Below are 23,725 nucleotides of genomic sequence, written 5' to 3'. Positions count from 1 at the left end.
TGCCCCATTGCAGCTTCGCATCTAAGGTTATCCCCAAAAATGTAGTAGTCTCTTCTATTTTCAAAATATCATTATTTATCATTAAATTAATGTTACTTGTGTTCTTGGTATTGGGCAGTGCGAATTCAATACACTTAGTTTTTTTTGCATTTAAAAGTAGATTATTTACAGTAAACCAGTGAGTTACCTGAGATATGGCACCATTTATATCGTCAAAATTGTCCTTATTTCTATCGACTTTAAAAATCAAAGACGTATCGTCAGCAAATAGTACGATATCGCAAATATTTTGGACTACATATGGTAAATCGTTTATGTATACTAAGAACATGAAAGGACCTAGAATAGAGCCTTGAGGAACACCCATTAGTGAGGCTGATCCGGATGACTTCACATCATTCACACATACTGTTTGAATACGATCACTAAGATAGGACGCAATGAGACCAAGCGCAGTGTCTTTGATTCCATAGTGGCTCAATTTAACTAAAAGAGTCTCGTGCTCAACGCAATCAAATGCCTTGGATAAATCACAGAAAATACCAATGGCATTCTGTGACCCCTCCCACGCATTGAATATATGCTTTAACAGCATTGCGGCCGCGTCGGTTGTTGATCGACCTTTAGTGAAGCCATACTGTTCAGAATGGAGTAGCTTATTTAAATTGAAATGCTGAAGCAGTTGGTTGAGCATGATTTTCTCAAATATCTTGCTCAGTGTTGGCAAAATTGAAATTGGCCTGTAATTGTTTGGGTCACTTTTGCTACCCGATTTAAAAAGAGGTATCAATTTACTACATTTCATGAGATCTGGAAAAGCGCCTGTATCCACAGACTCATTAAAAATTAAGGCTAGATATGGCGCAATAATATCAATAATATTGTTAATTATTTTTACTGATATTCCCCACAGATCTCCGGTTTTTTTGCTTTGTAAAGATTTGAACACTTTAACAATGTCATATGGAGTAACGTATTCAAACCTAAACAACACACCGCATTCAGTGACATTGGCCCTGAGAAGATCATAGGCTTCTGTTGGTGAAGAGCTAAGGGAACTAGTAGTGATGACTGGAATGTTCTGGAAAAAATTCTCAAATGTATTTGCAATTTCAATATTGGAGTCAATAATACGGTTATTAATTTTTAGCTCCAATTTATTGTTATGCACTTTTTGTTTCCCAGTTTCATCCGTGATGATATCCCAAGCTGCTTTAATTTTATTATCAGAATTAATAATTTTTTGCTTTATGCAGAGTGACTTTGCTTGTATGCAAACCTTTTTGAATAATTTTGAATAATTTTTTACATATTCAACAAATGTGGGAGTGTAGTTATATTGTTTTTCTGCATACAAGTCGAACAACTTATTTCTACTTTTATAGATGCCAACAGTAGCCCAGTCACTAAATTTAAGATTTTTAAACAGTTTTTTTTCTACAATTTTAAAGGTAGAATTAAATTGAGAGTTTATGAGATCAAAAAAAGCATTATAGTGTTCATCCGGACCACCCTGAGTAAAGTCAAGTTTAGGTAAAGCAGTTAAAACCTTTAGTTTGAACTGCTTTACCTTTTTAGTGGTTACTGGCCTATACTTTATTAACTTTGTTATGTCTTGATTATCACTGGGAACAGATATCATTTGTCCACAGTGATCGGATCTTAGATTCGTCATGATCGATTTTGCGACAATCTTACAGTCACAGAAAATGTTATCTATACAAGTGGCTGAATTTGCAGTTATCCGTGTTGGTTCATTGAAAATTTTCTGTAAATTAAAGCTTTTAAATAAATTGAGTAATCTGTCAGTAAAAGAAGTGTGAAGCAAAATATCAATATTGAAGTCTCCACAAACTAATATCTTTTTTGATGACCTACATATCCGCCTCAAGGCCTCTTCCATAACGTCCTCAAACAGAACAAAGTCACCTGAGGGGGGTCGGTACACGCACACGACAATATAGCGCTCCAGCTCAACACAGGACAGCTCAATAGTGCGTTCCAATGAAAGATTAACAATGTCTTTCCGTTCTTTATAATTGATATTGTTGCGGGTTAATATTAAAGACCCTCCGCGTATAGCTTTCTTTCTAGAGAACGCACTTGACAATTGATAATGTTTTAAATTTACTATTAATTGATAACTATTGAGCCAATGCTCAGTGAGGCATAAGATGTCAATATCAAATTTTTTAATAAATAGTTCTATCTCATGTTCCTTGCCAGATAATATAGTTTAATATAGTAGAAGGTACAATAGTTCAATGACTCCCGAGGTCGCAGGTCGTAGCTACGTGCCCGACCCGTACTTACCTACCTACTTTATTTAGGTATATTAAATATATTTTTCTGTTTCAAGGGGATTATTGTTCGGTAGGTACCAAATAGGCAGCTTTGCTTAAATATTCCTTGTAAAGAAATATCTCAAAATAATAATATTGTTTGTTTCGGAGCTACTCACGAATAATGCCGAACTTTGCTCTTTATATTGTAACAAGTATTATTTTGTTTCGAAGTTGTTCACAAGTATTATTTGCATGATTTATTTCACTTACTTTTGCAAATTTTCTATACAAAAATTATAATAAATACATGTTGGAAAAAATATAGATAAATACCCATACCTGAAAAAATGGGTTTATTGTGCAAGCTTGATCGTTTAATAAATAGTAATTCTAAATGAAATATACGAAAATTGTTATCCATTCGAAAAAAAATAAATTGAAATGAAATTCTAATTGACATTTTACGCGAATAATCTTTCAAATTAGCATTTGATCTACCACTGCCTGGTTTGAAATGCCCTTCTTATCGAGAAGAACCATCACGAAACTCGGCGGCTGCTCTTTTCAAAAATTCGTGATATTAGCTTCATTAAGGTTATAACTTCCTCCATCAAGACAATAAGTGATAAATCGTCACAAATGAAATACGAACATGCCTGCCTTTAAGAAATAGGTACCTACTGAACTATTGAGCCTGTCAGATTTAACTTTTTATTATGAAATACAAATTAGTTTTAGCATTCAAACCTTTCATGCGCCGATTAAAAATTAACTGTTAAAAGTTCGACATGGAACCGGTAACCCACGGTCTACTGCATTGCAGGTTTAAATAGCAGCACGAGACCAAAACGTATGCCGGTGGAAACGGTTTACGTAACAATAGCCTTCGATGTTCGTTAAACGCAAGGTTCAGTGAACATAACAATTTACTACTAGGTACGTGATCTCTTACTGTGAGCGTTCTTTTTATTAACCCTCGACCCAAAAAGAGGGGTGTTATAAGTTTGACGCGTGTATTTATGTATTTGTCTGTGGCATCGTAGCTCCTAAACGAATGAACCGATTTTAATTTATTTACGAGATCCGTGCTCGGTAGTGGGCTGGTGATGGCTTGATCGTGATGATAATGACATGAAAAGCCATCCTAACGATCTTATGTTATGTTTTTGAAGCACGTTTTAACTATGACCACGTCTCAATCATTGCTTTCCACAAGGCATGATTGTCGTTCAAGCGAAAACCTATCTTGCGTACACCCCCGTATTCGATTTTGCGCTCCATCGCACTGGAACGCCGCGCCGCGTAGCACCGAAGGGTCCCAACAGCTGTTCCACGTCCTTGTCTTGTACTGTTTCTAGCCTTTAAATTGCCTTGTAAAACTGTTAGATTAAAGACATCTAGATAGTCAGTAAATCTTTGTGCGCGCAACCATTTATATTACAGTCTAAACCATATCTAAATGTTCACTCCTAAAAGCCCTAAATAACCCTAAACGAAGTGAAATAACCCTAATAAAATTCGTACTATTGTTATTTGCGTTCAGCTCAAGTTATATTTTGATATCATAAACGCTGAGTCTGCATAAGTATTGCCTTGTTGACAAAGTGGGAAACATGTATTTCATTATCATATAAACTACCTACTAAATGCAAAATATCACGACGTAAAAGCTAAAGTTAGATCTCAAATGAGAATATTACTTACATTACATAATTTAACTGCACTTAGGTCTATATGTCAATAGGCGACCTACCTAACATGTGCAATGTTACGTAGGTTGCCTATTTTTAACCCCCGACCCAAAAAGAGGGGTGTTATAAATTTGACGTTTGTATCTGTGTATCTGTCTGTGGCATCATAGCTCCTAAACGAATAAACCTATTTTAATTTAGTTTTTTTTTTGTTGGAAAGGTGGCTTGACGAGAGTGTTCTTAGTTATAATCGAAGAAAATCGATTCAGCCGTTTGAAAGTTATCAGCTTTTTTCTAGTTTTCTCATAGAGGTTTTTGTGACGGTGGTTTTTAAATTTTGAGTTATTACGATTAATGTTTACCTATCTGATCTTTTGAACTTTAGATAGGTAGATCTAGGCCGTAGTTACCTACACATAATTTTGAATTTGATCATTCCACTATATTTTGGCAGAGTTCAAATTCACCGGGAGCAAAATTATGGAATTTCAGTTTATAAATCGTTATTATAAACTATTTAAGGACATATTAAGAATTTGTTTTTATTTAGAAATATTTATTAAGCACACACATAAGTAACTATATACAAGATACAGAAGTAACTATACAAAAGAGTGCAAAATCGGCCTTATTACTAAAGCAATCTTTTACAGTGAACGCGGAATAAGCAAAGATTACAACTCGCATCAATTTTTTTTTATTTTTTCTTGATAGTATGTACATAAATTTCATTGCTCTAAACGAGTACTAATGCGCGCCTAAAAAATGTCACAGTTAGGGTTAATCAAGTAATTAGAGTCCTTAATGTAGCTGCCGCTAATTAACCTACTTTCTGTGGGCTGCCGCAGAATTTGTATAATAGAGTGTAAAGTAGCTTTTCTTAACAACAAATAAGTAGGTAGGTACTTCTAACAATTATAAGGAACTTTATTGTTTGCTTGCTGGCGACCTATTGTATTGTCTTTCGAGCAAAGGCTTCTAGAATTTCAGACTTTCGACAAAACGTTGCAAAAACCACAATGATAACCGCATTTCAGTAGATATATCATAATACTTCGTTGGTTTATATTTGGTTGCCTGGAAGATATCGCTAGGTAGCGATAGGGCCGCCAAATCTATACAATATAATACATATAATAAAATTGTAGAAAAGTGGTGTCTGTACAATGGAAATATATATAAAAAAAAGTAGCTGGGGTTGTTATTATATCGATGCCGAACCCGAAATTGTAATTAATATTTTTTAGTCTGTTTGTCTGTGTGTTTGTGCACGCTAATAACAGAAACGGCTTATTCGATTTAGATACGGTTTTCACTAATATATTTTAGTAAGCTTCACTTAATATTTAGTGTTTATTTCATGTCAATCGGTTCATAAATAAAAAAGTTATGTCAATTTAAAGAATCGCGCTGCCCGAAAAGTCACTATTCCACGCGAACGAAGTCGCGGGCACAGCTAGTTGTACCTATATTTTGTTGTGCTTTGTATGTGTTTTTCTGTACTAATTTTGTGGTTTACAGTAAAAGTATATTCATTAATTCATACATTCATTCATACTTCCGAGAATGCGAGTGACGACCAGCTTACTTAGAGGTAGGTATAGGCACAGAATACTTAATACATTGGTCTTTGTATAGGTAATCCGCAATGATATATTTTTAACCCCCGACCCAAAAAGAGGGGTGTTATAAGTTTGACGTTTGGATCTGTGTATCTGTGTATCTGTCTGTGGCAACGTAGCTCCTAAACTAATGAACCGATTTTAATTTAGTTTTTTTTGTTTGAAAGGTGGCTTGATCGACAGTGTTCTTAGCTATAATCCAAGAAAATCGGTTCAGCCGTTTGAAAGTTATCAGCTCTATTCTAGTTACTGTAACCTTCACTTGTCGAGGGTGTTATAAATTTTTAATTTACATTTGTTGTCGTAGTAAAAAGTAAAATCCCATTTTCATATTTAAATTCTCGTAGGTCGCATTGCATCTGCAATACTTACAAAGTTGTTATGTAGTGAGTTATTTTTGTAAGCGTGCCATAAAATACATAATGGCTACAATTTTCGTGACAGAGAATAAAGATAAACACAGTAGTAGTGGGACACAATCATTTTTACTATATTTTTATTACTATATTTTTATTTTGAAAGCATTTGGAAACTTGCTATTTTACTAACCCCCAACCCAAAAAGAGGGGTGTTACAAGTTTGACGTGTGTATCTTTGTGTCTGTCTGTGGCATCGTAGCTCCTAAACGAATGAACCTATATTAACCGATTAGTTTTTAAATTTTGAGTTATCTTGTTGCGTACATCGGTTGCGCTTCACAACACTTCACGACATGAAACTTTTAACAAAACGACGAGGTTTCGTCTATACTGGTAGGCGTCAAATGTTACCTACATTTGACGCTTGGTAGGCTATGAAACGACTAGGTATCATTAATTTCACGTCTAGTTTACTGTGTTATCGCTGACATTGCTGACTGTAGGTATGTATGATACGGGTGACAACGCTGTTATTGATGTACATCAGCGTATAGAAGAAACTTAGGCCTAAGGCTTGACATACTACCATGTAAATAAAATGTTAGCGGCTAAAAAAACCTACGAAGTACTTATATGGTGGCCCCACTACAGAACAATATTATTCACAGTGGTCTACGCATAAAATGCCAACAATACCTATTGTAGTTAGTATTTAATAGTAAAATCGGTCGATTCACAAAATCATATTGACCGAGCAACGTTCAAAACCCAGATTCACCGTAATTGCATAATATAATATTTGCTCTAGCGAGCTTGCACTTCAAGCGGAAATCTGAAAATTTTTCAGAAAATAAAACCTCAAGTCAATTTGCTGAAAATATTAAGGTTATTTCACTGAAAATATTTTTCCGTTTGCCGGCGAGTAATTTAATGTTTTTTCGTTTTTTCTAATAAATAGTTTGTCTTTGTGTTTGTGCGCATTTCCCGTTTACTACAGTAAGGATGAAGTTCTCATAGATTAAAAAACTTACACTCAGACGCAAGTACTGCGGTAGTTTCGGTCAGAATCACTAAAACCCAAAACGTAGTTGGACTTTTGGTTGGACAATCGCGCACGGCAAGTACTTGTTGGTGTGTGTTGTTTTTCCTGGCTTCTTTAGTAGTGAGAGGGCTGGTGGTGCACATTGGGTCCTGCATGATTTACCATAGAGTTTGGTCTATTTTGGCGGATTATTGCAAATTAAGTTTGTGGTTCCCTGTGTAAGCTCAAATTGACTAGCTGCGAGTTTTTACACAACGGCAAACAAAAGAGATGCAACTTGCCAGAGCTAACTTCTAGGTTTATTATCAGTGTATACTAGGCTTTAGAACAACAACTGTATGAAAGTGGATGTGTATAGCCATCATTAACGCGCGCTTGACTCCGCTGAAACTCTGTACCCATTTCAAGAGTACCTCTTCAGCGCCCTGACAGTAATGGACCCTTCGCCCGCGTACCACTCGCGATTCTTTTGTTTGTTTTTAATCACCACACATTTGCCGCTTGAAGAACAACATCGGAAGTAACTATAAAAATATGGCGTAATTTTATGCGGTTGGTTCTTTCACTTTAAGTTTTTATCACACAAATCGTATCTTATTTATTTTAGATTTTTATGATAGTGTTTTATTTACACTTTTAAGGAAATTATTTTATTTTAAAACTTTACTACAAAGGGATATATGTATCTTGATCTTATACCTAGAAGAAGAAAACACGAATACGGAGGAATAGAACTTCACAGCATGCAAAGGCATTATCTATGCAAATAATAATTTTAAAATTATTAAAATACTTATCCAAAATAACTGAATACTGAATCAGCAGAATTCGAAATTTGCATTTCTCTGCGTATCGTGCCCGGAGCGCAAAAAATAGAATCTTAATTAAATTGAACTTTAGATTGGCACATCCGTAAAGCATCAATTTTCAAATAACTTTTAGCGCTACGTCTATACTAGAATACTAGATAAATTTATCTAGTATTAGTACCTAACTTACCTAGTGTAGTCATTTACCCTGCATTAGTAAGTAGTAATATGCATTAAGAGTGGAACAGACAATAATTATAGTCCAAGGATTCAATAAACTTTGAATGATTGAATGAAATCAACAATTATTCCAATGAAGCGAGCTTTCAGGCCATTTCTTTCACTGGCAACACTTGATACAAGAACAAATGGTTGGATAATTGCGTCGTATGAAATGAAAGGTCGACTTCGCTTTTCTATTTTCTTTTCAATATACCTAAGTACAAAGAAATGGGATCGGATTAAAAAATGTTTTGTTATCTTCTCGCAGTATTACCTATTTGAAGAAAGAAGAAAATCCCCACCATTTATGAAAGTGGTCACAACCCTCATCAATGAGGAATATGACGCAGAATTCACTATTCATTTTTTGTACACTTCTAAAGCACTCTACACATAAGAGTCGCCAGCGCGGCGATTGAATGATAAAATACACGTTTATATTCTTCCATATTATATACTTAATACTTTATACCTACTCATGTTTCTTGTTACAGGTCTTGCCGGGTCTCTACGTGGGGAACTACAGAGACTCAAAAGACCCTTTACAATTGGACAAATACAAAATAACCCACATCCTCTCCATACACGATTCTGCCAGAAGAATACACGCTGTAAGTTTTATTTTAATTAAAACGATTACGACATTTCATTTCATTATAAATCAGCACTCACAAGCTCAACCATGACAATATTAAGGCAATAATTTGTTTTTTTAATATACATTCAGATGAGATTGAGTTAAATAATTCTATTATCACCAAGGATGCACAGCGCACGAAATCAGGGAGATTCTTAGAAATACACTAGCAAAGCCAACCTAATTAGTTATACTTGTAGATAGAGACAGATTGTCAACATAAATTATTCACACTGAGGTTTAGTGTGAATAATTTATGTATGTAAATATAAAATGTAAAGTGTTGCTGTCAACTTGTTTGTTCAAAAGCTAACCTCTTGACTGAAATAATGAATTATAACTCAGACATTTAAAACTCAACCCGTGCATTTATCCTCTTTACTGCAAATTGCATCCATTTATTCATTCCCAGATTCACCATACTATAGATATTATTTAAAAAAATAACGATATTTAAAACTACAACAGTAAATTTATGAAGTACTCATATTTACCTACCCACTATAAAAATTACGCAGCAACTTCAATTTTCAACTGAAATTCACAAATTTTCAACTGAAAATAAAAAGTTTTAACCCCTTTCCCTCCCGCAAAAAAAAACCATCTAGGTACATCCTCGCCCGAATGATTTCATAAATATTCTACCAAGCAAGCTCGTTTGAGAATTTGAGATGGACCTACATTTCATAACTTCAATAATCGCCCTCCCATGTGTAAATACCAGCAGCAGCGTATATTTCGTGCACATGAATAACTTGTTTTATTGCCAAAGCTGTAGTACTCTGTTAACATTCATGGGCGAACGTACAATACATAATTAGAATACTCAGAGATTCATGGAGTTACCGTGCTTAGTTTTAATATAAGTACATACATTTATCATTGACACGTATAGACAGAGCCACTCAACTTTCCATGAACACATAGCGATAGGGAGTTTCTTGAAATGAAATGAAATATTTATTTTAGCTAGACAGTTTTTGCTACTTAAGATATATTAAGACCACTGCACGGATTCGCGAAGCAGAGGAGCTTAGAACAGCTTACAATAAATGACTGTTAAGAATCAAAAACGCCTTATACATTTTCATAGGTTTATGCAATGATTGGGTTTATGCAATCAAAAGTCATTCTCGCCAAAAATGTAAGTTGGCGTTTAGATTTTTTTTACATTTTTGCTGTATGTGGCTGTGAGCCAGGACGTTAAGTGGCTTACTAAGTTTAGCTTTGACGGTATTTGCGGCGAAAGTTTCTCGGAAGTTATAAGGACTGTTTTATACCCACGCTTAGGTACTGAAAACTATTGAAAAAATTATCCGTTTTATGAGGAAAAGAACAATCATTATATAGATAGATACACGTATTCGTAGGTATCTATAGGTTTTTTATTGCAAGATAGGCTTGCGGTTGTCGACAATCTTGCCTAAGGAAAGCAATGATGAGATCTAGGTTGGAGCATGCTTGCCTAGAAGATGCCTTTTCATTTGCGACTAAGGTAAACGACCTATCTTTAGGACTAGGTCAAAATAGAGTTAAAAAGAAGCACATACCTACATAAGCAAGAAGCCATACAAAAAAGTGAGTTAGCCATTCGACTGTAAATTTAAAACCAAATCTCTCTTCAAATTCCAGCTCAGTAAATGCGTAATGAACGCACGAGCATACATAATCCGCAAAGTCCCCAACTTCGTTTGGAATCATTGCTTATTCAAATTCTGGCGCCTCGTTCGACGAAGTTAGATTGTGATGATATTTTAATTAATCTAGAGATTTCTCGCGACTTTCATTCTTTGTTTATTCAAGCATATTCCTTGAGTTCTGTTCAAAAGTAGATGGTACCTACCGAACTTTCTACTTAATATTATCAAGTTATTAACTTTTTCATTAAATTGGCAAATGATTTATCCTTGTGATTTAGGTGGACTTTGGCTAATTCTGGTATATCTGGTCTAAACTAAACTACAGGTCTATATCTCGTACTTATCATCTCTTCATGGTGCTCTTCATCATCATCATTATCATCTTGTGCGCTCTTTAAAACGAAATTTGGCGGTTATCATATTATATAAAACCTTCTCCATCTAAAGGTGCCTCTTTTAACATCGGGTAACTATAAAGCCTTTTTCACCCCCTTATATCCTCCAACCATTTGCGCCTTTGATGACCTGGAGTAACTTTGCGTTCAATTCTTCCTTTCAACACTAATCTTGGGTAGGTACAATCTATTATAATTCTCGCGATTCAGATGGACAGTTAAACATGAAACGACTGGATTGAGGAATTGGAACGAAATACCTACGTGTGTGAAGTTCTAATCAATTCGTTGAAGTAAAATGAAAAATCTGACGCGAAATTTGAATTAAATATTCAAAAGTAAAGGTAAATAAAATCTACACTCAAATGTGCGTAAATAAGTAGATTGCCAGTGTAAGTCCATAATGCGGCCAGTTTCCTTTAAATGTTATGTATGAATCGGACGCTCGAACTACATAAAAGGATTTACGACTGAAAGCTCTCCATATTTCCCCTTCACTTTCAGGATCCCAAACGATACATTATTTAATCCGTCCGTAAAGGAAGTTCTATGGAGGTAGTAGGTACCTACTTATACTTTAAGGTACCTACCTCTACATAAATTTAAATTTCATGCGGACCGTTACTGGATATTTTTTCTTATAATCTTCCGTCAGGTAGGTAACTCAGCCCCACGATTGTGTAACAGAAACGTAGGTATTTATCGTTATCGTAATCGACAGCAAATACTGCCCTTTGATTGGTTGATTCACTGTTTTCAGTTTTTCACAGCCAATCAAGGGGCAGAATTTCCTACCGATTACGATAACGATAAATACTTACTTACACAATTGGGGCGCAGGTCTTATCGAAATGTATAGTCCATTAACTTGCGCCAAACGTTAAATAATAAATCTTTATATTTAAACTACCCCGTCTAGACTCTAGACGTGATTCTGACGAAACGTGAATGGAACAAACACAAATCAGTCATAAAAGTTTAACGACTTGCGTAGAGCCTCGACTCCGCCTCAAAACCACACAAAGCCAAATCGACTTGACCTAGTTTTGTATGTGTCAGATATATCCATTATAGATGCGAAAGTATGTCTGTCTGCCTGTCTGTTAATTTTTCACGGCGCATCCGTTTAACTGAATTTGACGAAAGGTAAAGAGATATCTTGTAGGTACATATATTCACGCATCATTATAATCTCATTGAGTTGAGTACAATTGTTGTTGGCACTTGCGTGTCAATTTTGGACATAGCACTATTAAAGTATTATATTACGGTACGAATTACGATGACGGTACCACGTAGAATGATGGCGCGTGAATCTTAAAATTGAAAGAGGCATTGCAACACATGCCGGGTATTAGTTAGTAGGTACCTGACACAATATTATTTACTTACCTACTAGTACTATAAGTAGTAGGTATTTTATGAAAATAGCACGGAGACCATTGCGAGGCCCATATCGCCACGCCTTGGTAACTTCACGCCGTCCTGGCACTAATAAGTAGGAACATTACGCCCATAAAATTTACTACACTAAATAAAGGTGAACATACCAAGCCTTTTGTAGACTACGACTATCATCATTATCATTATCAACCCATCGCCGATTCACTACTAAGCACGGATTTCCTCTCACAATTAGAATGGTCTGGTAATAGTCTATCACGCTGGCCAAATGCGGATTGGCAGGCATGCAGATTTCTTCATGATATTTTCCTTTATGGTTAAGGCAAGCGATATTTAATTGCTTGAAACACCTATAACGCCGAAAAATGAGAGGGGTGTGCCCAGTATCGAACCCCCAACCCTCTGAATAAGAAACGAACTAGGCTATCACATGACCCACGAATAGGAGACAGTCCTATCATTGAACAGTGACTATATATAACTGATCATTATTCTTCACATTACTTGAATTGCTGCGATCAGACTGAATCCACTTTTATGCTCCCCTCAGGGACCTCTGGAACTCTCCAAAAGTTATAGTCAAGTCTGAGGAATGAGATAATACACTACTTAAACAACTGAACTAAACTGAACAAGATTTATTTCATAGGTATGAAACAAACATTGAATTACTGCGTGAGTTTATCAATTGCCACGGGAAACCCAATATTTTGTAAAGCAAGATGAGCTCTTGTTCATCATAACTCGAAATCACTTATTAATAGTAATGCCATTAATAATATGTGGTCTTTCGATAGTGGAGAAATAAATTGATATCTGGCGTAGTTTATTAAAGACAAGCGCGTAAAAAGTGTCACTTAACTTGGGTCAAGTAACACTTAACTTGATGTTCACTTAGGTACTGCTGCTTCTGGCTTTGTAAAGGCAATTCATAAAGTCAAAGTCAAATCATTTGTTACAAAGTATGACCTACTATTGTACACTTTTTGATTGTTAGTTGTTTGATTTGTAAGGTGATAATATACCTAATGGTTATTATTAATTAGGTACGTAAACTTAAAATTAAAGCTACGAGTCTAGAGTCTATGGTACGAGTACATAAATAAATTGACTATTACGCTACGCCAGTAGGTATCCAATGACCGATATCGCTTATATTCTGTCTCAAACAGAACAAGTATTATCTCCTATTTATAATTGAATCTGTCTCGAAAAGCTCACAAACTATTTATCCACGAAACGGCAATCTGCCCGTTCCACTGACTGAAAATGTGCTGTTGATGCCGTAAGCGCTGCGAAACGAAAGAGATAAGTCGTTTGCCATTTGTCGTCGGTTTACTGAAACAGTGATGTAACATAGGTACATTATCAGGGCTCTCTCCGTCACTCGCTTCATACAATCGTAGTTCCAATTTCATTTGAATATTAAGCAACCTAAGTCCATGAAATTTTGCAGACATATTTTAGAAACTAATATCTGTGTCTGTGGTGTTTTAGATTTTTCTAAAAATATGTAGTTTTAAAATTACAGGGGCTCAAAGATTTGTATGTAAATTAAGACCGCGTAACTTTGAAACCGAATATTTTAAAAGAAATCTGGAAAACCACAGACATAGATATTAGTTTCTAGAATATGTCTGCAAAATTTCATGGACTTTGGTTACTTAATATTCAAATGAAATTGGAACTACGTTTGTATGAAGCGAGTGACGGAGAGACCCCTCTTAAATAAAGCATACACGTACTTATTTTACGTTCGAGTGTCTGCTGATGTATGCCAAATGAGGGACCGAGTCGCCGAGTTCTGCCCTTGCGGCACTCCGCTTGATTTGAGAGTGCTGAAACTGCATTTAAAATCTGATCGACGTGTGCAATTTATCTTTTCACCTTTCTTGATTTTTGATGGCATAGACAGATATGTAATTTTTCCGTGCCAAAACAATGCCTTTGAATGATTTTCCGTAGGGGGGCTGGAAAGTTAAAATATGCATAGGTATACTAGACTGATGATGAATATATAGCCACTCCTTTGCGTTGCTTAAAAACCACAAACACTAAAAAGTTAAAAATAACTTTTATTTAGCTACACGTGTAATGTACCTAGGTATGAAGTCAAGCGAGCATATTAAAACAAAATTAGAAATCCAAGAGTGAAGCTTGCCCGACTTCATACCTAGGTACATTACACGTGTAGCTAAATAAAAGTTATTTTTAACTTTTTAGTGTTTGTGGTTTTTGAAGTCGGTTTTATTTTTCTTTTGAAAATTTTTTATTTCACAATTTTTAGTGGCCCACTGTACTATAATATGCTATGCCTAGTTAAAACCCTACTGTTTACTAAGCTATTACACTGATCGCGAGCAATTTGCTCCTATCTATTGAGGAGTTCTGTTCTCCATCTCCGAAGATATTCATCAGATCTTCACCAAATTTATATGGGACCAACTGCACGGTATACTCTTTCAAACAAAAAAAAAATTTCCAAATCGGTCCAGGGGTCTTTGAGTAATCGGGGAACATACATAAAAAAAAAAAAAAAAAAAAAAAAAGATTCCGACGAATTGAGAACCTCCTCCTTTTTTGGAAGTCGGTTAAAAATACCTAATATTGTGATCTATACTAATATTATAAAGAGGAAACCTTTGTATTTTTGTATTTTTGTATGTTTGTATTGAATAGGCTCAAAAACTACTGGACCGATTCCGAATCCGTATAGGCTATATTTTATCCCGGAACACCCGTGCGAAGCCGGGGCGGGTCGCTAGGAAGTAATAAAATTACTTACTTAACTATGGACTCAATACACATGTTTTACTTCTATTTAACTTTTAGATTCTTATCGATACATTGTTATACAATCGTATACTTACATTTATCACAATAGGACTAATTAACCGACTTCCAAAAAAGGAGGAGGTTCTCAATTCGTCGGGATCTTTTTTATGTATGTTCCCCGATTACTCAAAGACCCCTGGACCGATTTGGAAAATTTTTTTTTTGTTTGAAAGGGTATAGTGTGCAGGTGGTCCCATATAAATTTGGTGAAGATCTGATGAATATCTTCGGAGATGGAGAACAGAACTCCTCAATGGATAAGAGCAAATTGCTCGCGATCACTGTAATAGCTTAGTAAACAGTAGGGTTTTAACTGGGCATAGCATATTATAGTACAGTGGGGCCACTAAAAATTGTGAAATAAAAATTTTCAAGAGAAAAATAAAACCGACTTCAAAAACCAAAAATACTAAAAAGTAGAAAATAATTTTTGTTTAGCTACACATATAATGTACCTAGGTATGAAGTCGGGCGAGCTTCACTCTTGGATTTCTAATTTTGTTTTATAATATGCTCGCTCGACTTCATACCTAGGTACATTATATGTGTAGCTAAACAAAAATTATTTTCTACTTTTTAGTATTTTTGGTTTTTGAAGTCGGTTTTATTTTTTTATATGCGTGACTGCATCGTGCAAAAGTGTAGTAGATAACTAAGAGCATTACCAGTGATAAATTCACTTGATGATTCAATAGTACTTATACTCGTAGTAGCACTTATTAAGCACATAATATTAACAGAGCTCTCTTCGTCACTTACTCCATACAATCGTAGTTCCCATTTCATTTGAATATTAAGCAACCAAAGTCCATGAAATTTTGCAGACATAGTCTAGAAACTAATATCTGTGTCTGTGGTGTTTTAGATTTTTCTAAAAATATGTAGTTTTAAAATTACAGGGGCTCAAAGATTTGTATTTTTCTTTAAAAAAAGGCCCAACTTTGTGCTCGTTTTTCTAGACAACGAAGCAATTTAATGAAATTTGGAAAAACCACAGACCTAGAAAATTTAATGAATATTATGTAGTAAAAAAAATTATCGTTATATATTTTATATTGTTATAATTATGTGGGAACTACGAAAACCAGAAATTACACCCAGAAATCTTGAAAATTTCGTGCTGTCTCGATTTGTGCAAGCGGGGTGGTGAAGTGCGGGGGACGACACGTGAAACTGACAGAAACTGACAGTCTAAACACACGGGCCACATTTAGACTGCACCCAACTCCAAACTTGTCGATAGGTCTAACTAAATACACTGGTACATTTCAACTTGCGTTAGACGTATGCGTTACCTACTCAGACGTTGCCTGTAGATAAAAATATGTCTCATGTTTGCTGGCAATAGCGCATGCATCAAACCCTGCAAGTTGCAACTCTCTTGAAACCTATTCCTCACGCAATACGCACAGCTTTAATATTATAATTTTTGACAATGTATACTATATGTAATGCCATATCACAGGTCACTCTCTGATTTATTGCTAACAATTTACTTCCAAATGCAAAGAAATCTAAGTGTGTTGAATTCACACTGCCCAATACCAGGACCTTAAATGACATAAATTCATTGATAAATAATCATATGTTGAAAATAAAGGAGAACCCCGTGTTTCTCGGTATAATGTTAGATGCAAAGCTTCTATGGAACACCCACATATCAACACTTGATGGTAAACTCAGCTCTGCTGCTTACACTGTTAGAAAAATTCGACAGGTACTGACGTGGAAACTGCAAAAATTGTATATTTTGCTTATTTTCACTGTATTATGTCTTACGGACTCTTGCTATGAGATAAAGCGGTAGATATTGAGAAAAAAATGTATTACAGAAAAGGACAGGACGTGCAATTTATAATTTAAAACCGCGCGCTGCCATACAATAAAAATATAAGGAAATAAGTACCTTATCTATTATCTTATAGTAGCTTCTAAATATATTTACAACTAGCTAATGCCCGCAGCTTCGCTCGCGTGGATTTAGGTTTTTAAAAATCCCGATCCTTTCATTTCCCAGAACAAAAGTTGCCTCTCCGTAATAGCCCGTCCCCGGGATGCAACTTGTTTCTGTATCACGTAAGAATATTTAAACGGATGATCCTTTTCAAATCCCGAGGGATCACCAGGATTTAGGAATGCAATTTCTTACAGCATCAGGGTTGAGGTCAACGACAAAGTGTTTACTTGGTATAGATACCTTCAATATCAATTAATAATCGACACTTTTTAAATCCCATTAGCTTTAGTAGTCAGGTCCCCTGCAACATCAGGGTTGAGGAGTTGGAATCCAAATTTTTTATTGAACAATGTCGCAAACTTTCTTTATCGATTAAAAAAACTACCCAAAATTACGCAGTTAGGTTACCTGCCAAATTTCATGGTTTTGAGTCAACGGGAAGTACCCTAGAGGTTTTCTTGACACACACGACAGACAGAGAGATAGAAAACAAAGTGATCCTATAAGAGTTCCGTTTTTCATTTTGAGGTACGAAACCCTAGAAAACGTAGGATCGGCATTCCGAACCAGTGGTAAATTTTTCTGACCATCCAAAAACACTTTGAAGTTTACCTAAAAGTTTACAGGAATAAAAATTTATCATTGTATTCCATTCCATTTCATTCTATTCCATTCTGTTCAAAGATAAATAGATAATAAAAATATTTGTCACCGAAACAATAATTTACGATACATCAACCAATATCAATTTAACTGATGACAATCTGACTATTACCAAAGTGAACGACTACTATAATATCTATTATATACGACTAACATAATATGTATTATAAATTGTGTGCCGTTTGCATTCTCACTAGGTTCTCATTAAGTTTGTTTTATTTGGTTAAACTTTCTGGCATTTATATTGTTATGACGTTTAGTTGGCAAATAGTCTCTTTATTGGCTGAAACTCTAAAATTCAGCCAATCACAACAAAGAAAATATTGTAATAATGATTGATGCAGCTTTCTGTAATTGAAAACAAAATATTTGACATTAACTTGAATGTGACAGTGTTTTCCGAATAGGGTTGCCAGAGGCCCCGTATTTTACTGGTTACCCCGTATTTCAGGATACAGAAACCTGTAATTATGAAAATAAAATACGGGGCAAATAAAACTAAATATTTTTAGGGTTCCGTAACTCAAAAGCAAAAAAGAACTCTTATAGGATCACTTCGTTGTCTGTCAGTCTGTCAGTCTTTCCGTCTGTCCGTCTGTCCATTTGTCCTTCTATCCGTCTGTCATGTGTTCATGAACAAATATTAGTATTTTCAATTTTCAAAGTAAGATAACTACATATATCAAGTGGGTTATCATATGAAAGGGCTTTACCTGTTCATTCTAAAACAGATTTTTATTTATTTTTATGCATATTTTTTTAATGCATAACAGTTTTTGATTTCTCGAGTAAAATGTCGGAAAAAATACCCGAATACGGAACCCTCGGTGCGTGAGTCTGACTCGCACTTGGCCGGTTTTTTACAAATTCAGCAGGAGCTGGCTGACGAAATCCAACACTGACGTTATGTCCAGTAGAAAGAATATTTTCCTTTTGCGGCAATGCGTAGCCGAAACCCACTCGATATTGATCATGGTCGTAGCCAAGGCGGCGGGGCTTGGTTTGAGGATGTAAGCCTTTTTTTATACAAGTTAGCCCGTGACTTTAATCTTTTCTAGTGGTAAGTGATGATGCAGTCTAATTTCTTGGCCGTTAGGGCCATACTAACCATATAACTAGCCATGACCGAAGCCTCCCACCAGACCAGAAATTTCGAAATGGCGACTGGGCCTGGGAAGCCGTCAAAAACCTAAGCCTAAAATAATACTTACACTATTTCTTGCATTTGCTTACCAATTTTTTTTTGGAAATATATCAAACATTTCGCGCTCACTTCACTCGCGCTTTGAATTTCTATTACTTGGTGTAAACCCCGCAATTTCGTTTGCATGAATTTAGATTTTTAAAAATTCCGTGGGGGATTTTCCGGGCTAAAAAGCCGCCTAAAAAAAATGTCTGGGATGCAAGTTACCTCTGAATAGTAAGTACCAAAATTTTGGTAAAGAAGATGGGCCGTGAAAGGGTAACAAATAGATAGGCAAATAGATATACTGTCGTATTCGTAAAATTAGTATGGATAGGAAGCTTTAAAAATAAAATCTTGCTATGGCTACACTCGTTTCCCTTTCACTTTAATTTTTTCTGTATTGAACCAAAAACACTTACGCTCACTGCGCTCGCGCTTTTTTATTGTTGTATTTTATCTCACTGTCAAATTGAAAGGCGAAATTCCACTAACCAGGTAATTAGCCCATAAAGTTGAGCGAATGTTTTTTTCCTCATGACAGGATTCAGTTCCGGCCCTAATAAAACCTCTCCCGCAATCGATTCCTGGCTACGGCCATAGTATTGATACTGTGAAGGTGGAATTACAAATTAAATGTAATTTTAAGTTGAAATGAGAAGATTGTATGCATGAAATGTATAACATTTTGCTTTACAACACTAAGAGTTTTTAAAAGCTATTTAAATAAATAAATCTTTTATTTAAAACCACATTGCAAACACAGTTCACCAATCAAGATACGGCAACATACAGAGAAAAAATACAAAACTTATAAATAAACTGAAATATCTAAATATGCTTTCCATGCATTTCAGAGAGAACCACCGCCTATATATATATTCTTCAAATACTTCAAAATTTCAAATTTCTTCAAATCTAAACCCCGTATTTTTGATGGTGGTAGCCTGTAAATCAAAAAGAGCCAGGTGGCAACCCTACTTCGACCTAGACAGAATGAAAAATTGTTTTCATTACTCGGTATGCCTACTGCCATAGTGTGTCAGAAAGTGTGACGGTAGTTGTGACCTCTGATTGGCCGACTCTCTTTCACTATTTGCTAAAATTGATGATTGCAACAACAATTTTTTCTTTTTTGTAATCGAAAACAGAACACGGACGTCAAACAGGTTGACTAATTGCAATCATTTCTGGCCGGCTAACATTGTTCCGCTAGTGGCTCAAACTCACTGTCGCAGCAAGAACATGGTAAATTCAGCCAATCACAGCAATTTGAAATTTGGTTATCACAAATGTACCGATCTAGGAACCGAGAATGCACGAACCAGGGCAGATAGAGATGAGAACAATAATATCATACGTAGGAAATCGACGGGGGATCGTTGGCAAGGATAGCCTTAAGTATAGAATATGTAGGATGTTCCTCTCAGTTATCATTTAAACTCATCGCTAAGCTGAGGTGGCACCATTAAGGCTATCGTTGTCAACGATCCCCCGTCGATTTCCTACGTATGATATTATTGTTCTCATCTCTATCTGCCCTGGTTCGTGCATTCTCGGTTCCTAGATCGGTACATTTGTGATAACCAAATTTCAAATTGCTGTGATTGGCTGAATTTACCATGTTCTTGCTGCGACAGTGAGTTTGAGCCACTAGCGGAACAATGTTAGCCGGTCAGAAATGATTGCAATTAGTCAACCTGTTTGACGTCCGTGTTCTGTTTTCGATTACAAAAAAGAAAAAATTGTTGTTGCAATCATCAATTTTAGCAAATAGTGAAAGAGAGTCGGCCAATCAGAGGTCACAACTACCGTCACACTTTCTGTCATACTATGGCAGTAGGCATACCGAGTAATGAAAACAATTTTTCATTCTGTCTAGGTCGAAGTAGGGTTGCCACCTGGCTCTTTTTGATTTACAGGCTACCACCATCAAAAATACGGGGTTTAGATTTGAAGAAATTTGAAATTTTGAAGTATTTGAAGAATATATATATAGGCGGTGGTTCTCTCTGAAATGCATGGAAAGCCTATTTAGATATTTCAGTTTATTTATAAGTTTTGTATTTTTTCTCTGTATGTTGCCGTATCTTGATTGGTGAACTGTGTTTGCAATGTGGTTTTAAATAAAAGATTTATTTATTTAAATAGCTTTTAAAAACTCTTAGTGTTGTAAAGCAAAATGTTATACATTTCATGCATACAATCTTCTCATTTCAACTTAAAATTACATTTAATTTGTAATTCCACCTTCACAGTATCAATACTATGGCCGTAGCCAGGAATCGATTGCGGGAGAGGTTTTATTAGGGCCGGAACTGAATCCTGTCATGAGGAAAAAAACATTCGCTCAACTTTATGGGCTAATTACCTGGTTAGTGGAATTTCGCCTTTCAATTTGACAGTGAGATAAAATACAACAATAAAAAAGCGCGAGCGCAGTGAGCGTAAGTGTTTTTGGTTCAATACAGAAAAAATTAAAGTGAAAGGGAAACGAGTGTAGCCATAGCAAGATTTTATTTTTAAAGCTTCCTATCCATACTAATATTACGAATACGACAGTATATCTATTTGCCTATCTATTTGTTACCCTTTCACGGCCCATCTTCTTTACCAAAATTTTGGTACTTACTATTCAGAGGTAACTTGCATCCCAGACATTTTTTTTAGGCGGCTTTTTAGCCCGGAAAATCCCCCACGGAATTTTTAAAAATCTAAATTCATGCAAACGAAATTGCGGGGTTTACACCAAGTAATAGAAATTCAAAGCGCGAGTGAAGTGAGCGCGAAATGTTTGATATATTTCCAAAAAAAAATTGGTAAGCAAATGCAAGAAATAGTGTAAGTATTATTTTAGGCTTAGGTTTTTGACGGCTTCCCAGGCGCAGTCGCCATTTCGAAATTTCTGGTCTGGTGGGAGGCTTCGGTCATGGCTAGTTATATGGTTAGTATGGCCCTAACGGCCAAGAAATTAGACTGCATCATCACTTACCACTAGAAAAGATTAAAGTCACGGGCTAACTTGTATAAAAAAAGGCTTACATCCTCAAACCAAGCCCCGCCGCCTTGGCTACGACCATGATCAATATCGAGTGGGTTTCGGCTACGCATTGCCGCAAAAGGAAAATATTCTTTCTACTGGACATAACGTCAGTGTTGGATTTCGCCAGCCAGCTCCTGCTGAATTTGTAAAAAACCGGCCAAGTGCGAGTCAGACCCACGCACCGAGGGTTCCGTATTCGGGTATTTTTTCCGACATTTTACTCGAGAAATCAAAAACTGTTATGCATTAAAAAAAAAACATAAAAATAAATAAAAATCTGTTTTAGAATGAACAGGTAAAGCCCTTTCATATGATAACCCACTTGATATATGTAGTTATCTTACTTTGAAAATTGAAAATACTAATATTTGTTCATGAACACATGACAGACGGATAGAAGGACAAATGGACAGACGGACAGACGGACAGACGGAAAGACTGACAGACTGACAGACAACGAAGTGATCCTATAAGAGTTCTTTTTTGCTTTTGAGTTACGGAACCCTTAAAATATTTAGTTTTATTTGCCCCGTATTTTATTTTCATAATTACAGGTTTCTGTATCCTGAAATACGGGGTAACCAGTAAAATACGGGGCCTCTGGCAACCCTATTCGGAAAACACTGTCACATTCAAGTTAATGTCAAATATTTTGTTTTCAATTACAGAAAGCTGCATCAATTATTATTACAATATTTTCTTTGTTGTGATTGGCTGAATTTTAGAGTTTCAGCCAATAAAGAGACTATTTGCCAACTAAACGTCATAACAATATAAATGCCAGAAAGTTTAACCAAATAAAACAAACTTAATGAGAACCTAGTGAGAATGCAAACGGCACACAATTTATAATACAAATCATGTTAGTCGTATATAATAGATATTATAGTAGTCGTTCACTTTGGTAATAGTCAGATTGTCATCAGTTAAATTGATATTGGTTGATGTATCGTAAATTATTGTTTCGGTGACAAATATTTTTATTATCTATTTATCTTTGAACAGAATGGAATAGAATGAAATGGAATGGAATACAATGATAAATTTTTATTCCTGTAAACTTTTAGTTAAACTTCAAAGTGTTTTTGGATGGTCAGAAAAATTTACCACTGGTTCGGAATGCCGATCCTACGTTTTCTAGGGTTTCGTACCTCAAAATGAAAAACGGAACTCTTATAGGATCACTTTGTTGTCTATCTCTCTGTCTGTCGTGTGTGTCAAGAAAACCTCTAGGGTACTTCCCGTTGACTCAAAACCATGAAATTTGGCAGGTAACCTAACTGCGTAATTTTGGGTAGTTTTTTAATCGATAAAGAAAGTTTGCGACATTGTTCAATAAAAAATTTGGATTCCAACTCCTCAACCCTGATGTTGCAGGGGACCTGACTACTAAAGCTAATGGGATTTAAAAAGTGTCGATTATTAATTGATATTGAAGGTATCTATACCAAGTAAACACTTTGTCGTTGACCTCAACCCTGATGCTGTAAGAAATTGCATTCCTAAATCCTGGTGATCCCTCGGGATTTGAAAAGGATCATCCGTTTAAATATTCTTACGTGATACAGAAACAAGTTGCATCCCGGGGACGGGCTATTACGGAGAGGCAACTTTTGTTCTGGGAAATGAAAGGATCGGGATTTTTAAAAACCTAAATCCACGCGAGCGAAGCTGCGGGCATTAGCTAGTTGTAAATATATTTAGAAGCTACTATAAGATAATAGATAAGGTACTTATTTCCTTATATTTTTATTGTATGGCAGCGCGCGGTTTTAAATTATAAATTGCACGTCCTGTCCTTTTCTGTAATACATTTTTTTCTCAATATCTACCGCTTTATCTCATAGCAAGAGTCCGTAAGACATAATACAGTGAAAATAAGCAAAATATACAATTTTTGCAGTTTCCACGTCAGTACCTGTCGAATTTTTCTAACAG

General features: G+C 35.6%; 1 protein-coding gene across 1 annotated transcript in view; it reads left to right on the top strand.

Moving 5' to 3' along the window:
- Positions 1-23,725, top strand: part of LOC123868281 (dual specificity protein phosphatase 22-like) — a 56,831-nt gene that overhangs the window by 9,792 nt on the left and 23,314 nt on the right. Inside the window, exon 2 of the mRNA XM_045910720.1 lies at positions 8,525-8,641. Within this exon, the coding sequence (XP_045766676.1) occupies positions 8,525-8,641 (117 nt within the window). The remainder of the gene's footprint in view (positions 1-8,524; positions 8,642-23,725) is intronic.

Source organism: Maniola jurtina, chromosome 9, assembly GCF_905333055.1.
Source record: "Maniola jurtina chromosome 9, ilManJurt1.1, whole genome shotgun sequence".
In the NCBI taxonomy this organism is placed as follows: domain Eukaryota; kingdom Metazoa; phylum Arthropoda; class Insecta; order Lepidoptera; family Nymphalidae; genus Maniola; species Maniola jurtina.
This window is presented reverse-complemented; position numbering and strand designations above follow the sequence as displayed.